The sequence below is a fragment of the Lolium perenne genome, chromosome 4, assembly GCF_019359855.2.
Source record: "Lolium perenne isolate Kyuss_39 chromosome 4, Kyuss_2.0, whole genome shotgun sequence".
Classification (NCBI taxonomy): Eukaryota; Viridiplantae; Streptophyta; class Magnoliopsida; order Poales; family Poaceae; genus Lolium; species Lolium perenne.
Window position 1 is genome coordinate 215,499,797 of NC_067247.2, and position 20,054 is coordinate 215,519,850.

General features: G+C 40.9%; 1 protein-coding gene and 1 non-coding gene across 4 annotated transcripts; one reads left to right on the forward strand and one right to left on the reverse strand.

Annotated features, from left to right (window-relative positions):
- Positions 1 to 1,759: 1,759 nt before the first annotated feature.
- LOC127295032 (ATP-dependent DNA helicase At3g02060, chloroplastic) lies at positions 1,760 to 19,615 on the reverse strand. Of its 3 annotated transcripts, XM_051324933.1 has the most exons (15): positions 18,882 to 19,611; positions 18,415 to 18,640; positions 17,619 to 17,864; positions 16,773 to 16,907; positions 16,473 to 16,597; positions 15,562 to 15,701; positions 14,391 to 14,461; positions 13,804 to 13,965; positions 13,611 to 13,697; positions 8,514 to 8,687; positions 7,722 to 7,766; positions 7,422 to 7,592; positions 7,104 to 7,289; positions 4,346 to 4,657; positions 3,404 to 4,252 (listed from the first exon to the last, which is right to left on the reverse strand). In XM_051324933.1, exons 1-14 carry the CDS (start codon positions 19,490 to 19,492, stop codon positions 4,556 to 4,558), a joined length of 2,481 nt encoding a protein of 826 aa, XP_051180893.1. In that variant the 5' UTR covers positions 19,493 to 19,611; the 3' UTR covers positions 3,404 to 4,252; positions 4,346 to 4,555. The 3 variants fall into 3 exon arrangements, with proteins under 3 accessions (XP_051180892.1, XP_051180894.1, XP_051180893.1); XM_051324932.2 differs by lacking the exons at positions 3,404 to 4,252; positions 4,346 to 4,657 and adding an exon at positions 1,760 to 2,044 and having other exon boundaries at positions 18,882 to 19,614; XM_051324934.2 differs by lacking the exons at positions 3,404 to 4,252; positions 4,346 to 4,657; positions 13,804 to 13,965 and adding an exon at positions 1,760 to 2,044 and having other exon boundaries at positions 18,882 to 19,615.
- TRNAQ-UUG (transfer RNA glutamine (anticodon UUG)) lies at positions 10,718 to 10,789 on the forward strand. Its single transcript has one exon. It is a non-coding gene; the product is annotated as a tRNA-Gln (tRNA).
- Positions 19,616 to 20,054: the final 439 nt, after the last annotated feature.

Here is a 20,054-nt window from a genome sequence, read left to right on the forward strand (position 1 = left end):
CAGATTGTATCGGGTTTTGTGTTGTGTGTGTTCATCGTGTTCTTCGTCGTTCTACATTGTTCTTTGTGTTCATCCTTGTCACCCTCTTTTCCTTGGTCAATTCGTGAGATCGGGCCACACATCGAGGCTTAGCCTTCATCATATGGTACCAGAGCACTAGGTTGCCACAAATTTAACCCCCAAACCCTCTGATTTCATCACAAAAAAAATTCTGAAAAATACACCAAAAAATAGCTCAAAATTTGATCTCTCAAGGAGGAAGTTAATTATTGTTGTGATTGCGATCAGTTATTCTTGGGGAACTTAGTTATTGTTGGGGAACTTAATTATTGTTGGGGTTAATTATTATTATCTATGCTATCAGTTTGCGAGTTTGTATGGTTGTGAAACTATTATATTAGCTTTCATTTTGTGAGTTTGTGTGAACGTTTTGTATTGCAGAGAAATTATAACAATTTTTGTTTGAAACCTAAAGATATTAACATTATATATATGTAAATTCTTGTCTATTCATGTGCCCATTCGTTAGTTATACACCAACATCAAACTAGGGGGCTAAAAGAGTGGTTGACAAACTAGGGGGCTTATGTAGCCCACACACACGAGCTAGCGGGGCGGGGGGGGGGGGGGGTAAATTATTTCCGCAATCCACTAGGGATGGTGGGGGCATGAGCTTAATTCTTCATATCATAAATCTAAGGTTTCTAGGTGGGGTAGGGGCCTATATATATACGTACCAACTAAGGAGGGATATGTTAAGCATACAAAGGGTTATCTTTAAATTACATGGGTTATGCCAAGTCTTGGTCGCATAGGGTGGTGATTATCCAGCTTTCCAGCCTCGCAGGGGCCGGATAATCCTGCCTGGCAGTGGGGCTTCCTGGTCCTTCTTCTTGGCGACCTAGGACACAACTTCTTCCTTCTTCTCTTCCACTCCTCCGTGACATCGGCGTTGATTCCTCGAGCATCCGAGGCATCCTCCCTTCCCTCTGTACCGTTGATGTGTCCATATCATAGACATATGACGGTGGATAAAAGTAACATATCATTCCACATAGGAAATTGTTCGCACGCATAAAGGAGAAGATTCACCTTTGTGTAATGTGTTGGGATGATGCACATGATGCGACTAAGACCAAAGGTCGAGGTGTATAACACCTAATAGGAATGGCTAATGTTCTAGTAGTGATGTACCCATGGAAATGCAAAGTATCTGCCCTAAGCATACTCAAATTTATCAACCAAATCGAAGTAAGCTTGGGAATCCTTATCGTGGGCCTGCACCTTCGCCATCTTCATCCTTTTCAAAATTAGTCATTTTTTCCTTTCTTTGATGATGGAACACATATATTTAAATTCCCTACAAATTCAGTTGTTTTTTCTTTCTCAGATTCAGTAATTGTTAATGGAGCATCCTGGCAACATGCCTACTCATTGCATGTGGTCAAGTACTCTAGCCAATCCTCGAAGTGAAGGGATGAACGAATTCTCGAGGTCTGGTTCAAGACAGATGGAAAATTTTGGCTACACACTAAAACTTCAACAAAAATCTATCCTACCCACCAGCCAAAGGCATCCGCAAACAGAAGTAGGAAAACCGGGGATGGTTGTGACAAACGAAGGGGAAGGGGAACACAAATATCCATGTCTCAAGTCATGTCAGCGATGCTTTTACACTGGATCAGCTTTAATTAGTCAAAACCCATTTTGGAGACACATCAAATAGTAATATTTTTTTTAGATATGGAGCCTATCCCCGGACTCATCAAGCGATGCATACGGCCCTTCATTTATTATAAAGTATCGGTACAAAAGAATTATGTTAATACATTGATCATGGTCGAAACATGTATCAACCATAAGAAAATGAGGCACATGAAGAAGTTACCCATTAGCTAATCTATTAATGTGCCGCCAACCACTGGAAAAAGAAGTCATGAGCAACCGCCAGCATCCGGTTGCATCCCGAAACCATATCCTCCTGCAGATCCTCCGGGAGAAGGAAAGTCCAAAACTGGATCCACCGGGAAGTATGCCGGATAACCTACAATTTTTTGTTCGAGTTTGTTTGTTAAAACCATATCATTCCTAGTTATTCAAATAGACCAACAAAGAGCCCCAATCTTATCTTTGCCCCTCTTTGTCACGCCATATAACCAATTACCAAACATATTAGTAATATTAGTTGGTGGTGGAATATGATAAGCAAAATAGACAATACAACAAATGATTTTAGCAAAAGTCCAGTTGATAAATAAATAAACGGTTTCAGTAGAATCATAAAAACAACATTTTTGACACCCATTCCACTTCCCGTTTAGCTAAGTCATCTTTAATTAAAAGCACCTTATTGCTAAGAAACAACGTGAAGATTTTTATTTTCAAGGGGATCTTCAATTTTCAAAGGTATTTACGAAGATATCTAGTATGTCCATTCATAAGGTCAAGATACATAAACTTCACCGTAAACAAACCGGAGTCTGTAAGTTTCCAAATAAACCTATCAGACTCATCAGTCAATTCAACTGAAATAAGCCGCTAGCAAAGATGCAGCCATTCTAGATATTTATGATCATTTAGTCCCCGCCTAAGAGCTATGTTAAGAGGCATATTTGCAAGAACAGTAGAAACTAAAACATTTCTATGCTGCACAATATTATATAAGGATGGGTATTGTTGTGCTAGAAGCAACTCCTCCAACCAAATATCTTTCCAAAACCTCACCGCAGCACCATTTCCAACTTTAAAGTACCCTTACTGAAAAATCTTGCTTCACTCGCATTATACCTTTCCAGAAGGGCGAATCGGTCGGCTTAGCCTCGACCTGCGCTAGAGTTTTATTATTGAGGTATTTGTTATGCAGTAGTTGCTGCCACATCCCATCATCAGTTCAGAGTTTAAACAGCCATTTGCTGAGTAAACACCTATTTTTTTTAACTCAGGCACTTCAATTCCAAGGCCTCCCAGATTTTTAGGTCTACAAACAATATTCCATTTAGATAACCTATACTTCCCCTTATTCTCATCGGATTGCCAAAAAAAACTTGGAACGATAATGATCTAGCATTTTTCTAACCCCTTCAGAATCTCCAAAACAGAATTTATAAGTACAAGTCTATCCTCATACGATAACATTACTACGCCAACATCCAAGTTTCGAAATGAAACGATTTTCAACAGGATTCCACTCCGCATTCCAAAGTGTCCTGTGATGAATCAAAACTCCAAATTCACATCCAAAAATATGTTTATATTGATGTTCGATCTCCTTTGCTTCACCAGCTCCAGATTCACATCCAAAAAATATGTTTATATTGATGTTGCATCTCCTTTGCTTCACCAAAACAAAATATCTCAATATCTCGCTCTTATGAAAATTGATCCCCAGACAATTATTCGAAGATACACAAAATCAACTTCATATTTACAGCCTTAGCCAAAACATGTTCCATAAACAATATCGTATCATCTGCATATTGAAGTATGAACACACCCCCATCCACCAAATGAGGAATCAGACTGCTTCCAACTTGTCGCGGGAGATAAGAATAGCCAACGTATTAGCTACAATATTTTTTTAAAAATGGTGACAAAGGATCACCCTGCCTAAATCCCTTTCTAGTTTGAAAATTATGGCCAATGTCATTGACCCTAATTCCCAGTGTCGCGCTCTACGAACTATTTTATTCTAGCACACCAGACCGAGTCGAAACCCTTCAAACAGTAATACAGATACACATTTCAAATCCCCATGCACTGGAGCCACTTTTGCAAGATGTGAGGCATACAGGGCAGATATACCTGTGCCTTTGATCATCTTATATACATCTCCAGTCCATTAATGCTAACTTGCAACAAACTGAATCAGAAGCGCAGTTCTCAGCTGAAGTGTTTTTACAACTTCGTTTAACGAAACTACTATCCCACTCTGCTGCCTGCCAGCTTGGACAGGCATGTACAATAACTGGCCAACTGGCGCTTCTGTGAGTTCCTCCGTAAATGGTTTATGGCAAATGGGTAAGTGAATAACACTGTGTACCAGTTAGTCAAGCAACACCGAGTTCCTCAGTCACAAGGTCCCGAGAAGAATCTTGGAGATCTTCTCTGCATGGGAGCATCTGAACCTGAGTTTTGTAACACCCACGACGAACAGCATTTCAGGCTAGCAGTTGTGCGTCCCATCAGCCATTGCTAGCCAAATGAAACTGTCAGTAAATGCGGAAATGCAGTTCACGCCTTTCCTATGAGCATCCTGCAAAATTCCTAAGTCAGATATGGAATGGCATACGTGGAATAGTTGTTAAAGAACTTTGGGAAGGGGCAAATCAGGAGGGGTTGATAGTACCATTTTTTGTGTCGGTATAATCTGTCACACTACACTTCTATGGGTTTTCTTAAAGAATGCTGTATATCACTGCCACGCATTTGCCTGAAATGCCACCACAAGGGAGCATCCATTGCTGATTGATTGAAGTCTGCTTTATCATTTTGCAGAGCATGAATAGTCTGTTTGAGATTTTAGCAGTTGTCAACACCTCCAGTTTAATGGAACAATCTAGTACTTCACAAGGGCTGGCATTACTGAATAGCAATCTGCTAAGCAATGGAAAAGCCAGTTCAGAAGTAGTGTGTCTGGCAGATTGACCAGAAGTTCAGCCTAGGAAAGAGCAAACTTGTTAATAAGGCAAAATAAGAAATGAATTGCTCAAACTGGTAGAAGTTTTTTAAAAAAGGATAGACACTCAAGTCCTCCGACTTTATTAGAAATGAATTTTTTGTTGTTGCTACTTTTATGATAAAAAAATCCATGAGGTCAGTCAGCAACAGAATTTTCTTTCCAATATAATGAGCTATTATCAGTGGACCAAACCGCCAAATGAGCATAATGGCTCAACTTTGTACAAAGGGAAGCTAGCTAATCATCAAGTTATTAAACCTAAGGGGCTGTTTAAAATGGATGTAAAACTAGTGTGGCTACAGGTATTTAGTCAAAGTTGAGCTAAATACCGGTGGACACATTAATTTCACACTCATTCCAAGCGGGGCCTAAAGGTGATTAGACTCCAACACAAAGCAGCCGCCCTAGCTGCTGGTCTGCCACTCTGGAACTGCCCAAGGGTCAGGTTTGCACACACTCATCCTGAAACCCATCACAATTACCGAAGAGATCTTGCACGTAACATCATTAGGGTGTGCTTTTTTAAAAAATTGAAGGCTTTTTACAAGGGTCGTGCTGAGCGTCCCCCCGGGGATCAAGTCCACGACCCCCCAGGTCGCCAGCCATCCGATGCGACTGAAAATAGCCGTCAGATCCCAGGTCAACGCTCTGGCGCGGAAAAAAGAACCACATCATCGAAGAAATTTCTCCTCCTCTCCCCGACCCTAACGCACGATTGCTCGTCCGGCTTACAGCACTCCTGCCCACACTGCCACCCGCAGCAGCACAGCCCCTTGCATGCAGCACCCGGCTTGTAGCATTGCCGCCGGCCTGTAGTAGCACCGCCGCCAGCCTCCTTGTAGCACAACAGTGCCCGGTTTGTAGCACCGCCGCCAGCCTTTTTGTAGCACGACGGCGCCCGGTTTGTAGCAATCGCTCCCGCCGCTCGCAGCAACGGTCGCCAGCCTCGCCGGCCTCCTTGTAGCATGACAGCGCTCGGTTTGTAGCAACCGCCGCTGCCCCTCGCTGGCCTCCTTGTAGCATGAAGGTGCCCAGTTTGTAGCAACCGCCATCGCCTCCGCTTGTAGCAGCCGACGACGATCCTTGTAGCAGTCGCCGCCGGCCCTTGTAGGAGACGCCGCCGCCTATTGTAGCATACAAATTTCAATCCCATAATGTTTTTGTAGAAGGCTTAAACCTATTCATCTATCCTATCCCTCGCTTGACTCTTCTCGGAAAAGGTTCTCGTTCCCATGAATCTGGATCTGCCTCCTGGCCGATGCCACATGTAGCAGAAGACGCCACCCCTTGTAGCAGACGCCACCGCCACTCACAGCATTGGCTGCCGTCCCTTGCAGCTCCAGTAACGCCGGTTGCAGTATCGAGTGGCAACTCCTCAGCCACCCCAGCATCAGAAGCTGTGTGGCCCGACCCCTCCAGCAGCCATGGATCCAGCGGCCAGCGAAGCTCGACCCGGTGGAAGATGGAAGCGTCAGGTCCTGGCTCCGCGTCGCCGTCCAACATGGTGGCGTCGACCTTGAATCCTTGATCTCCTCCTCAGACCTGGCATCGTGGAGGTGGAGGATGGGTGGCGCTCCTAGGGGAAGAAGCAGAGGCGGTGCGGTGGAATGTGGGAGAACAGGCGGCACACTGGGGAGGAGCAAGGCAGCTCGCCGAGGAGTTGTTGGTGAGGAGTTGCTCGAGGAAGGGGACGGAGGATTAGGGAGAGTCAGGTTGGGGATAAGGTTGAGGTGGTGGCCCACCCATACTTACATACATCGTCGTGAGCTACGGATGCGAGGGCGCGATCATGCGCCCGAACACCAGTGTTTTCCTTTCTACAATGGTCAAACTCACAAGTATTCTCTCCATACCAAAATAAGCGTTGTATCTAGACAAAGTTACGACACTTATTTTGGTTGTATATGAACAGAATTGCGACACTTATTTTGAAACGGAAGTAGTACAATACAGCAATTTCAAATGTTCAATTATAATTTACGAACCTTGTTCGCAAATGAACTTATATCTCGCTTACAGCCTTGGAGTGGGTCATTCTTGTTTTTATATCTTTCGTTTAGAAAAATTAGTCGACTCCTCTTGGTTAACAGAGGGATAACATTCATCAGTGCCAATAAATGTGTCTTTTGGGCAGAGAAATAAGATGACTTATGAAGCCCACTCTAGCAATCGCTAGATGAGCTCATCTAGTTCATTCAATGGATTATTGGATATAAACCATTAGATCATTCTTAATTCTAGTCCATTACGCAAGAGCAAATGACAGTTGTGCTAATAAAAGCACCACTGTAACTAGTTTCCACAATAACTCTTTTGGGAGGGATTGCTCAAATACAAGTCAAGTACACATCATTTTCCCTAGCATATCTTTCTGGGGATTTTCTAACATACTCAAGGAAACGACATGGAGATATATTAATTTTACCTTAATTTCCTTTCCAGTGAATGATAGGGAATTCCGATGTGTCTCAGAAGCCATTGCTTCTGCCATAAGCCTAAAAACTTTCTTATTCATGTTTGTTTTCATGATAATCATTTTCCCAGATGGATATATCCGACTGATACCAAGATCTGCTGCCATCCGCCTGACATAGAGCTTTTTTAATAGCAACTGCATGAAAAGAGCATTAGACGACAAAATGTATCATTGTAAACACTTCGTACTGGCAAGAAATATAAGCAACTATTTAAGGCATTAGAAGACTCATGCTGGAAGTTTAAAAAAAACAATATAATAGCAGACCTCCATATCACGGGGCTCCTTCCCATATCGTCGACGAAGATCTTCTGTAAATTGCATTAAGGTCAATATGTCCTTTTCTGCAGCTTTCGCTGCTTCATTCAGCAATTCAACAGGATTTTCAAGATAACTTATGTATTCAGAGGAGAGATGTGGCGAAATATTTATATCCAGCTGTTGAAAGAATAGAGCAACATAGAAACAATGTTAGCAAATAAGTGAGAAGGGAAAGAATAACTAAATGAAATTGTTCATGATTGTGTAAATCTATTTGACCCAAAAGATAAGAATTTTTAGGCTCACCTGAACATCTTTGTAAGGAACAGGGTTAAGACAAAATTGATCAACCTAAAAATAGAAAGAAAAACTGTCAAAACTAGAATAATGATATCAAGAAGTCTGCCATCAGGTATATTTTCAGAAGGACATTTGGCTCATAACAACGAATTCAACATTTAAAAAATAGAAAATCATAATAAAATACATTACAAGCAGAAGGGCGAAGAGAAAATGCATTACTAATATCCTCCAGTGAGTAACCACAAGACTAAAATGGCAGACTGCCAGACTCCATGAATGAGGCACTCTCTGATGGCAAAAGAATGGGGCATATGTGCGCATAATGCAATACAGGAGTCAGGAGGGGAATACATAAACATGTGACAAATGACAGCTACACTAAGAAGACAAAGAATCAAATAGTTCAAGGGAATAAAGTGGATTCTCTCCATACTAAAAATAAGCTAACCTTTTTCCATAGTGAAAAGCAATATAGATCTTAATCAAAGTAGCGGGTACACCCTTCAGAACTTGCAGTTGCAAGTCTGGTCGGTGTTTCTGCCTTTCATGGCGAAGCTTATAAATTGTGTGTTTCCTTTACACCGGCACATTGCAATAATAAAGTATTCATACTGCAGGTGTTTCCTATAAAAAAATTCTAAATGCTCAAGGCCTAGAATGATATAAGATAAGCATTAACATGATCAATGGATATAAGATGCCATGGCAGGCAAACAGGCTCTGTTGCACACCTAAGAAGTACATTTTAACAGGAGACATATTAGCGAATGTGTCTGTGAGTTAAGTTGACAATACCTTTGACAGGCTATCAAAAAGCATATCAAAGAACAGATCGATGCCAACGTTTGCAACATCTCCAGATTGCTGCTCACCAAACATGCTTCCGAATCCCCTAATACCCATATCCTTCTCTGCAACATGGAAACCTTGACCCAGATCTGAATGCTCTTCAATAGCTCCAAGTCTATCCTGCAGATGGAAACATTAAGTTACAAACGAAGATATGAAAAGATCAACTAGATTGCAGGGAAAAGCACATAGTTTTGGGAGGTGCTAGCTATATTTTGGGTAAATGGAAGGTAGAACCCAGTGGCCGTCCAAAATAAGAAACTGTCATTCAAGGTCCAGGTAATATGGTCAGCTGCAGTGCTACCTTCCAAAAGGAAGGTTTTGGAAACTTAATAATTCATGTCGGACCTCTCTTTCAAGAAGCATAATGGACCTGTAAAGAGTTTTCTTCACCCAAAACCCCAGATTCCCAGATTGTGCAGTTCAGGTTGAATTATAGCTGGACGGCCACAGTCACACCCAAGAACTTCTGCACCATGGAGCTCGATCTCTTTTCATCCTTCTCTTTTCTTTTTTTAATATTTTGGACAAGCCAGCTTTGCTTATGTACCTAAAGTCTTGGCTCTTGATAGGACTGCATGGAGATCAGTGATCCATGTACCGGAATCTTAGTTTACTCTCTTTTTTCCTTCTCCTTCTTGTTCTGCTTTCCTTTTATTTTTGTTGGGTCTTTGATGTTGTTGTTGTCTTTCAGAGTTGAATTTTACATTGTGGCCCTAGATTTTCATCACGGTTATATCAGTGAGTTGTAAGTTTAGCCCGTTCCCAGCGTTCTTCTAATACAATATGATATTCAACAAAAAATAAATGAAAGCGTCAATGCATGTTATTGAACTAGGGAGATGCAGGCATCAAGGAGATGATGAAGCATCTTTACATATGGAAAAATCTAGTGTTCATAATTATGAGTTACAGATGATGCGGCGGATTGCTAATCCGTTGTACAATTTTTTTGTACCGAGGGTTCGAATCCCTCTCTTTCCGCTCCCTCGGATCATTTTGGACTTTCAAATTGGAAGGAATTCTGACCCCCGGATTTGCTCATAGATAAATGTACGAACCAAATCCAATTTGTAAGAAAAAATAAAAAAAATGGAATTTTTACTCCCCGCGCACAGGATTCCGTCCTGGATCATTAGATAAGAATCCAAAGATAAATAAGGAAACAAAAAATATTACTACTGTATAAACAAAAAGTTTGAGAGTAAGCATTACATAATCTCCAAGATTTTTTTTAAGGAATAGATTACCAGTTTTTCCTTACCACATGGATCCACTACGATGAATTTTGTTTATTTTTTATTTTTATAGTTCAAAATGCAAAAATGAATTCTTGAAAAAAAATTGGAAGAATTCATTTATAATAAGCACTCTTATCAATATAAAAAATATTGTTAGGTATTGTGTAGGTACCTAAACCTGCTCAACGTAGGTGCAGAAGGGTAGAAAGGCTGATCAAAATTTATTGATGCAGCTATCCATTCAATGTAGAAGAATTTGCATTTTAGAGTTGAAGGTTCATAATATAAAAATATAAAAGTTCTCGCCTTTTACCCATTTTTTCATTTTTTGGAATGAAAACACCATTCAATTTGGTAGATAGGATAGAGTACTAAACATTTCATCGAAAACTTACAGCAGCTTGCCAAACAAAGGCTAATAGAAAAAAGAATAGAGGTATGACAGGCATAACATCCACGGTGGGGTTGAAAATAGCATAAGCTTCCGGCAATTTGGCAAAGAAAAAACTAGTCGGATAAAGAACAGAATTAAAAAAGATACAGGTTAAACTAAGTATATTAGGCATAACAAGCATTTCATTCTTGTAGAGTAAATAATTGGATTTTGATTGAGTTATTTTTCTAAGGGAAAAAGGAGAAGGCAGATTCAAAATCTTTTTTCTCCGTACTTTCCCAAACACAAAATACCTCCTTGTATTCGCACTCTCGAATGTGAGTGGAATAAATTCGACTTTCATATAATATCTTAATAGAATTCCATGTAATGATCAATGCATTTTTTTGATTCTATATTATCTGGATGTCTAGAATAGTAGCAAGAGAATATTCCTCATTTTCTATATATTTGAAATGGGATTGACGAATAACAAATAAACATAATATTGTTTATTAGTGTCGCATAAAACGAAATGGGGCGTGGCCAAGTGGTAAGGCAGCGGGTTTTGGTCCCGTTACTCGGAGGTTCGAATCCTTCCGTCCCAAAAAATTTCTGATAGTGCTCCGCAAAAGACAAAAGTTTATTAATTTATTAAAGAGAATAATGGTATCTTATGAACTCTTAGATTAGAGGCATTTCTAAGCATTCACTTTCTTTCTCAGAAAACATAATAAAGTCTTAGGTCCAGTCAAATCAAATTGAATATCTTTATTTTCATGAAAAAATTGGGTCTATCAGTCACATTTAGGATATGTCTCTACTATAAATCACTTAAATTCACTTAATCATATTTTTCTTACTTTTTTTGTATTCAAGGCGAAGAAGTACGGAAGTACGAGAATTCTCTAACTATCAAAAACTTTCAATCTTTTCATTGGAGTATTTTATGTTAGTTACTATAGTTCTTTTTTTTCTTAAGGAAAGAAATATATTGCTAATCTAATTCTAATATAGTAATTAAATTAATTAAACTTTTTTGAAGGTTGATAGTTTATTTATTGGGGAAGAGTGGATCCTTCTCTTCTCACTTCAAAATTGATGATCTCGAGCCGTCTGGTGGTTAATATTAATAATAAATAAGTCTTAAGCAAACCCGTTTAGTCGTCTTTTTCGAACTATGTTTCATTTATATGATATAATATGGGCTTAAATAAATAGGATCGGAGGCTTTCCCAATAAAAACTTACTTTCTTTTATCCATATTACTCCATATACAGCAAGTTTGAATTAGTATACACAAAACTAAACCAATAACTATTCACGATTCCATCCATATTGGATCAATTCTCTATACCACTTTGCAATGAAAAGAGGAATGTTTGTTATGGTAAAACTTCGTTTAAAACGATGTGGTAGAAAGCAACGTGCGACTTGAAGAACATGATCAATTGTGGATTTTGCTATCCATCATTTTCCATAGTAATGAAAATGCTCTTGGTTCGACATAGTCTGTTCTATTCCTCCCGAACCAAATTTGCGCTGGGTTGTTTGTTTTTAGGTAATTATAGTACACGATAAGTAATTATTTTTATAAATAAGGTAATTACGTTATTATAACCACGAGATTGGGCTCTTTTGTATGCCAGTATATCTGATTGCCCATGCTTATAGAGTTCTATCATGTCAGACGTTTGGTTCTATGATGAGGGCATCCCTACACCTCCTATTGTTCCTATGAAGGAGGAGGTGAAGCCCAACTTCAAGACTCCACCAAGCTAGAGACGATCCATGGAGGTGACCGAACCATGTAGGTACTTGGGCCGGTTTGCACGTTTTATTTGTGTCCATGTTATTTTTAGCCATGTCATGTTGTGGCCATCTAGAATTTATTTTATGTTTCAGTCTGGGCCTGTCCAACCGACTAGTTTTAGGGTCTCCTGTATGAATGAACCAACGGCTAGGGTTTAGGGAGTTCAGAATTTGGAGTTTAGACATTGAGTTGTGTCGACGTGTGTATCATCCCTCCGGGGACAGTGCCGCCGTGTATCCAGTTAAATAAAGTTGCGTGATGGTTCTTGTGTGCATCAAAAATTATTAGGCTGAAGTTTGAGGCGTGTTGATCATCATCACGTTACTTGCTGGAATTCGTTCCTTTTCTTCAGGTTATGTTTATCGCGTGATTGAAAGATTTATCATCTTCCTATTTTGTTGACTCGCTGTGAAAGATTGGGCAAAACTCTACGGATCATAGGTTGATCCTTATCATTCTAACTTTCTACAATGAAACTGAGCCACTGTTTCAACCTTAAAAAAAGGTAACCCACTTATAAGGAAGTTCAATGGACAATGAACTAATAACCAAAGCAAGGTTCAGTACGAGCTGCCAGAATTGTCCTAAAGCTGCACAAATCAAGGAGATCCCAGAGACAGTGGTTATAACATTTTATCTTTGCAGATGATGTGGTCCTAATCGATGATAGTCGAACGGGGGTTAATAGGAAGTTAGAACTATGGAGACAAACCTTGGAATCGAAAGGTTTTAGACTTAGTAGAACTAAAACTGAGTAGATGATGTGCGGTTTTAGTACTACTAGGCATGAGGAGGAGGAGGTTAGCCTAGATAGGCAGGTGGTGCCTCAGAAGGACACCTTTCGATACTTGGGGTCAATCCTGCACAAGGATGGAGATATTGATGAAGATGTGAACCACCGGATCAAAGCCGGATGGATGAAGTGGCGCCAAGCTTCTGGCATTCTTTGTGATAAGAGAGTACCACAAAAGCTAAAAGGCAAGTTCTACAAGACGGCGGTTCGACCCGCAATGTTGTATGGCACTAAGGCCTAAAAGGCATCATGTTCAACAGTTAGGTGTGGCGGAGATGCGCATGTTGAGATGGATGTGTGGCCACACGAGGAAGGACCAAGTCTGGAATGATGATATACGAGATAGAGTTGGGGTAGCACCAATTGCAGAGAAGCTTGTCCAACATCGTCTAAGATGGTTTGGGCATATTCAGCGCAGGCCTCCAGAAGCTCCAGTGCATAGTGGACGGCTAAAGCGTGCTAATAATGTCAAGAGAGGACGGGGTAGACCACACTTGACATGGGAGGAGTCCGTAAAGAGAGCTCTGAAGGATTGGAGTATCACCAAAGAACTAGCCATGGAAAGAGCCGCATGGAAACTTGCTTTCCATGTGACAGAACCATGAGTTGGTTACGAGATCTTATGGGTTTCACCTCTAGCCTACCCCAACTTGTTTGGGAATAAAGGCTTTGTTGTTGTTGTTGTATTGATGATTAGTAAGAGCAGGGATAGTTAAATATCAGTAGTACCATGAAGATGCTTTCAGCATCCTGTACATTGAACTCTATGAGCATAAATATTGGGTAAAAATAAGAAAATATAGGGCAATGCTGCAAAGCTCACCATAGCAATTCTGGAGAGCAAAGACTTGTCAGTGTAGAAGAGGTATGTATAACCCTCTCTGCCTGATCTTCCTACTCTTCCTCGCAACTGTGAAGGAAAATAAAAGCAGTTAACCTGTTGTTCGGACCTAAGATTTGATGTGACCAATATTTTTGCCAAAAGTCAAATAAAAACATAAATGAATTAAAGCCACCTGATATAGCTGGGCGAGACCAAATAGTTCTGCGTACTGAACTATCATTGTGTTGGCATTTGGAATATCTATTCCACTTTCAATGATATGTGTGCATACAAGAATCTTTATATCTCCACAAGAAAACTTTTCCATAGCAAGTTGTATATTCTTTGACACTTTCTGTGCGAAAATATTTACCAAGAAATTGATCAATGAACGGACAGCACCATTCCTCTATGCAACAAGAACATAAACTATTACTCCCTCGGTTACACTGAACTGCATCAATTTATTTGGGCCGGAGGGACTATCAAATTTCTGAAAGCAAATGCAGGTGCTGTCCCAGGATAAGCTAACTCCCTGGAATAACTAGCAATTTTAAGATAGGGGTTTGAATAAAGAAGAAGATTAAACTTGCATAAACTGAATCAAAATGCATAGAGATTGTTGATCAAAATTTATATGAAAGGTAAAAGAATAAGGCCCTCCCAGAGCCCCAAATAGAGTCTCCTCCTAAGTGAATTTGGTTACTAACAAGCTACACAAGGATATTGCACCACAATAAAGTAGAACTCTTGTAATCTTAATCAACTCGGTTAACCAACCTTTCCGTGTGCAACAGCCATTGGTACATCTGGAAGAGAGTCCTTGAGAAATTGCAATACATCATCTATGGCTGTTGAGTAACAAAGCAAACTTGATTAGTGCATAGACATTTTAAAAGGCATGAGTGCATTGTTATAACAAGAAGTACACATGAATGCATCTCATATCAGATAGATCCGGTGCATCATTAGTTCATTACATATACAGAAGGTGCAACCATATTGGTGTGCGCGTGGGCCTACTGCATCAAGGCAGGAGCAGCAACATGGGAGAATAATAGCAACCAGAGTTGGCTAGGAATGTTGCTATTATCAACGAGGATAAGCCCTTCCATACTATTGGTTAAGAATATGAAAGAGTTCAATTGTATTTGAATATGACAATGCAAGGCTTCACCCCGCCGAAGACAGCCGTGTTTTGCTGCTTCCAGATCCATCATTTTGTGAGTATTATCAACGAGGATAAGCTCTTCCTTTTCATCACTAAAATTTGGTGTCATCATACTGCCTTTTCAGCAATGGCCAACAAGTCGCATTGCCCTTCCATCTATGAATGTGCAAAAACTTTGAAAGATTCACTCATACATTCAGATCAAGGAAAGCATGATCCTTGACATAATAAGATTGGGAGTTCTCTATATTATATAAGGCTGTCAAACTAGGTATTAAGTTAAAGCATGATTCGTGCCAGAAAATGGAAAACAAATTCAAAGCAAATGTTTAAATACAGTAGCAACAACCTATGTGTAGGTATAATTTGCGTTTAGCAGTTTAATGCTAATGAAGCATGTAGTAGAGATATTTCTGCACTCTAGATGCAATATGGTAAATTGCACTAGAGCAGTATGCACATTTCAATCAATTGGTATCTATGATTTATCTATCTTAAATTCATATTGCTAATGTGTTGTTATACCTTCATACCTGAAATGAAAACTTCCACTATGTAAAATGCTGAAAAGAGTCTTATGGTGTTGCAAATTTAGGTTGGCCTACTGTAAAATGTAGTGAAAGAATCATGTGATCAACTGAATTCTGGGAACACATGCCCCATTTACAAAACACTAACCAAACACTACTGAACATATATTTTAAGGTTTGTGCATCACAAAGGTATAATACTATACTACACAAAATGTCATCTGAACTTTGAAGATTACAAAGCTGTGACCTTTTATTCGGGGAACAACATAGAAAACTTGGCCACCACGCTTCAACTCCAACTTGATAGCTGATAGAGCTCTTTCTCTACTAAATGCTGACACATAGGTCTTGACAGCAACTCTTTCTGGAGGTGGTGTAGACATCAAACTGAAAGCAAGAATACACTTTGGTTACAAAAACCAGAAACTGAAGTTCAGAAGTTGAAAACCAAAGTACTCCGTACTAAATCTAGGATGAATATAAAGAAGTAAAAAACTCACAGCAAAATTATGACCTAGATCATCAGGCATATGCTACACAAATATTACATTTGTGTTCACAAATTGTATTTACAATCTCTATTGGTCCATTCAACTATTGACTGTAGCACGGAGTCTATATTATTCCAAAAATCGGTTGATAATAGCAGGGATAGCAAACATCTCTCCTTTTACCAATAGATGGTAGTCCCCCCGTTCCATATTAGTTGTCGCTGATTTGGGATGATACATCCAAATCTGCGACAACTAAAATGGAACAGAGAAGGTAGTAGTTTAAAGATCCTTCGCACCATCACACCCATTACTTTGAACACAGGTAGCAGAGCTAGCAAACATCCCTCCTTTTACTACTCAAACAAAAGGTCAACAACATGACTGCATATTATCTTTCAGTAACTCTACCCACATAAAGCACTATGAGGAATAGCAGTAGGTAGTTACAAGGAAGCAACAGTAGAACTATCAGCAAATAGTCTCCAAGTACCTAAATTTATTGTTGATTACTAACCATAATCATTATTCTCTATGAATTATCTTTAAAAAAAAGTGGTACCATTGTGCCATGTAATAAACCATCTCTGTTTAATAAAAACAGCAATATCTCCCTCCCACCTGACACAAAAGACAAAAGATGGTAAGCACTGCAACAAAACTTTACCTTGCATCGCGAAAACCAGTTAAAGCAAGATATAGAGTTCGTGGAATGGGAGTTGCGGAGAGGGTAAGAACATCAATAGAAGCCTTGTATGATGCAATCTTCTCCTTTTGTTGGACACCAAACTTCTGTTAAGAAGAAAGAAAGAGTTTGTGAACATGTGCATCCGAATGCACATCATCACCAGAATAGAACAGCTAAGAGACCAAGAATAGAACAGCTAAGAGTCTTGTATGACATCAAATGAGGACAGGACAAGGATATGCTATCAACATAAGTAACATTACAATTCATAACGAATACCTGTTCCTCATCCACCACTAAGAGACCAAGATTGTTATAGCCCATCCGTTCTGTAAGAAGAGCATGAGTCCCAACAATTATTTGCAAATGTCCATTCTTAATCTGTGTTATTAGCCCATCCTTTTCTTCCTTGCTCTGCAGAGAGGACACATGGCAAGCCATGCAAAATTGCAAATGGTAGTCAATCCATTAAGCAAACAAATGCACACACTCGTTAAAAATTACTAAACATGATTTGAGTTCCCCATGGTTGTTAGACGAAAAGGATGAGACAATATGTGATTAAATAAGTCTTACCTTAAGAAAAATCAGAAATATGAAAAGGTGGAAACAAAAGGAGTGGCATAACATAAAATAGATTTTATGTGCATATTTTGTTATTGCTACAACAAAATCCACATATATGTGGATCTTTTATGCCCAAAACAAATTAGAATATTAAGAATGGCAAAACTAGCTGGAACACCTTCTAGGGTCATGATGAATTACAGATACTTACCAGCAAAATAATTTCCAGAAATAAAGAAATTATTCAGAAACTGAAACAAAGCAAGATGGGTCGTATCATGTGTGGGTCCAGATGACTAGAAATGGCACAAATTGGTCTAGATCGCTCTGAGTTGTACGTGTGTGTCCAGACTTTCTGTGAGTGGTACATGTGAGTCCAAGTGGCTAATAGTGATACTGATAGAAGTAGGTTTAGACGGCTAGGAGCGGTACTTGTGCGTATAGATGACTACAAATAGTACATGTGGGTCTAGATGGCTAGAGATGGTATTCGTGGGTCCAAGAGTGGCTATTAAGTATTAAATTATTAATAGTAGATTAGGGGGCTCCATGGCGTACCTGAGCACCACTAAATATGGCAACCTTTATATCAGGATAGTTAGAGAAACGCTCAGACATTACATCATAGTGTTGATTGGCTAGTATTACAGTTGGTGCAAGAACCATAGCTTGATATCCTGCAGATACAACAATGAATATAGCACGCATTGCAACTTCCGTTTTACCAAATCCAACATCTCCACAGATCAATCTGTCCATTGGTGTTTCCCTTTCAGTCAGATCATTCTCAATATCCACGAAAGCCTATCAACAGAAAAAAAAACACTATTTAAAAACATATCTATGATGTTCATTGATTATGATAAATTTCATCAATAACAGGATAAGTAGATAAGAAGAGAAAACCAAAGCACTCTAAGAAGTTACAAGAAAAAAAGGCGTGAAGAGGAGAAATTGCCACAACAGAGACTAAATAATAAAAAATGGCATGCCTACATATATAAAGATGGATTTCTACACAAGTCAACCAGCATCATTTTACAACCTTATGATTGTATGCAACATCTGACATCCTAAATATTGTCCACACTCCATGTGTAATGGAAACCCTGTCATTTCCAAACAAGGAACTCACAACAAGTATCATATATAGGAAATAAAATAAGAAAAATCAACTTTGTAAAGCAAGTTAGGGGGCTGAAACTGAAAAACCAATCAAACTAAAAAAGCAAACATTACACAATCAGATAGTTTCTCATTCCTATACATGAAAGAAATTGCAACTTTTTCTTTTCTTTTTGACAATATTATTGAAGAATAAAAGAAGAAGAACAGCTTTTAGTCGAGAGCAGACCTGGTTTTGGTCTGGGGTAGGCTCGTAAGGAAATTCAGCAGCAAACTGATCCATTGCCACAGGCTTGCGGTACGGCGTTCTCCTCTGCCTCATCCTTTGTAAATATAATTCCATCAAGTTGACAACCATCTTCTGAACAGCAAGCTTCCCTTTCAGCCTCCTCTTCTCCCACGTAGAGGGATCATTCAGCTTGCTCAGATTCCGTGGCTTCTTTTTCTCATGAGGACTGCACAAAACATCAAACTGGATAAATGGTCAGCGTGAATTTTTAATTTTCATCAAACTGAAGAGACCATCCTACTGCACAAGATGTAATCAAATGTAAACACAAGTATCAGCTAAAGAAGCGCCCGAATAAGCAAGTTGCTCCCATGACGTCAGTCCTAAGTGTAACTAGAAGCGACACATAATATAGCTAAGAATCAAACGGGAGGATAGAGGTGGGCAGGTTAACTGCGGAGGCATACAGGTTGTATCTGTAGAGCATGCGCGCGGCCTGGTCGACGGCGAGCTTGGCCATGCCGTCAGCATACTGAATGAACACATAGTCCTCGCCGTCCTCTCCGCTTATGCAGGCGAACTTGCCGACGCCAACCTTCTTGTGCACGACGTACTCCCCGGGCTCCAGCTCCCGCGGATCCACCCGGTGCCCCAACGAGCTCCCGGCCGCCATGCCCTTCCTCCTTCTGCCGCCCTCTTCCTCGACCTCCTCGTCGCTTCCGCCGTCTCTATCCTCTTTCGGATCAGCCGCATCCCGGCGGAGCTGGCGGAGGCCGAGGCGCTGCTGCTCGCGGATCATGTGGAGGTAGGCCTCCGCCTGGGCGGGGTCAATGGGGGACGAGGCAGCGAAAGCGGCATCGCGACGGCGGACGAGCGCGCGTAGGCGGTGGTTGAGCTGGGAGATGTCGTCGTGGGCCACGGCGGCCGTCGCCGTGGAGGTGACCGCGGCCGCGGAGGGATGGCGAAGGCGGCGAAACGGCAGGCGTAGGCGGAGCAGGGGGGTTAGGGTCGGTGGCCGGTGGAGGAGGTGGTTGTGGTGAGGATTGGGTGGCGGAGCGCGAGGGATGGAGGTGGCCATGGATATGGCCTGGAGGTGGGGGTTAGGAGGAGGAGGGGAGCAACATGGGTTTAAGGCGAGGGGAGTGGATAGTGGAGGGAAGAAGGAGAACGACGAACTGGAGGCACAGCGGAGGAGGATAATTCCTGGAGTTTGCGTGGACCGGGTGCACGGCCTGGAGATATTTGGTTCGGCTCAGAGGAGCCGAGTCCAACATTGTTATCCCGCCAGTCGCACAAAAGCCACTCTTGCTCCCGCCAACCCCAAAACCATATTTCACCAAGGCCAAACCCAAGCCAGCGATGGACGTCGTGGTCGCCATGGACGTTGATGAAGCCGCCCCAAGTAGCGCTCCCGCTGTCTAAACACCCACCGCCTGTGCTCCGGTGTCCCCCCTTGCGAACGACGTTCAGCTGAAAAACACAAGGACGGTCAGGATTAGCCGATACCGCTTCGGCGTAGGGTATACGGGAGTCACTTATACTGTATTCTGTACGTATACGGGGATGACGTGGCGTGTAACGTGGCAAGGAAGGGAAGGCGTCGGTGACATGTAGAAAGACGTGGCGAGGGAGCGGAGGCG

Bases quoted from the DNA above. Each gene is read 5' to 3' on its own strand.
- LOC127295032 (XM_051324932.2), bottom strand. From the start codon at position 19,492: ATGGCCACCTCCATCCCTCGCGCTCCGCCACCCAATCCTCACCACAAC. The intron at 13,966-14,390 runs GTTGGTTAACCG...ATTTTCGCACAG, and splicing joins TGGCTGTTGCACACGGAAAG to AAAGTGTCAAAGAATATACA. The intron at 8,688-13,610 runs GTGAGCTTTGCA...TTCCATCTGCAG, and splicing joins TGCTCTCCAGAATTGCTATG to GATAGACTTGGAGCTATTGA.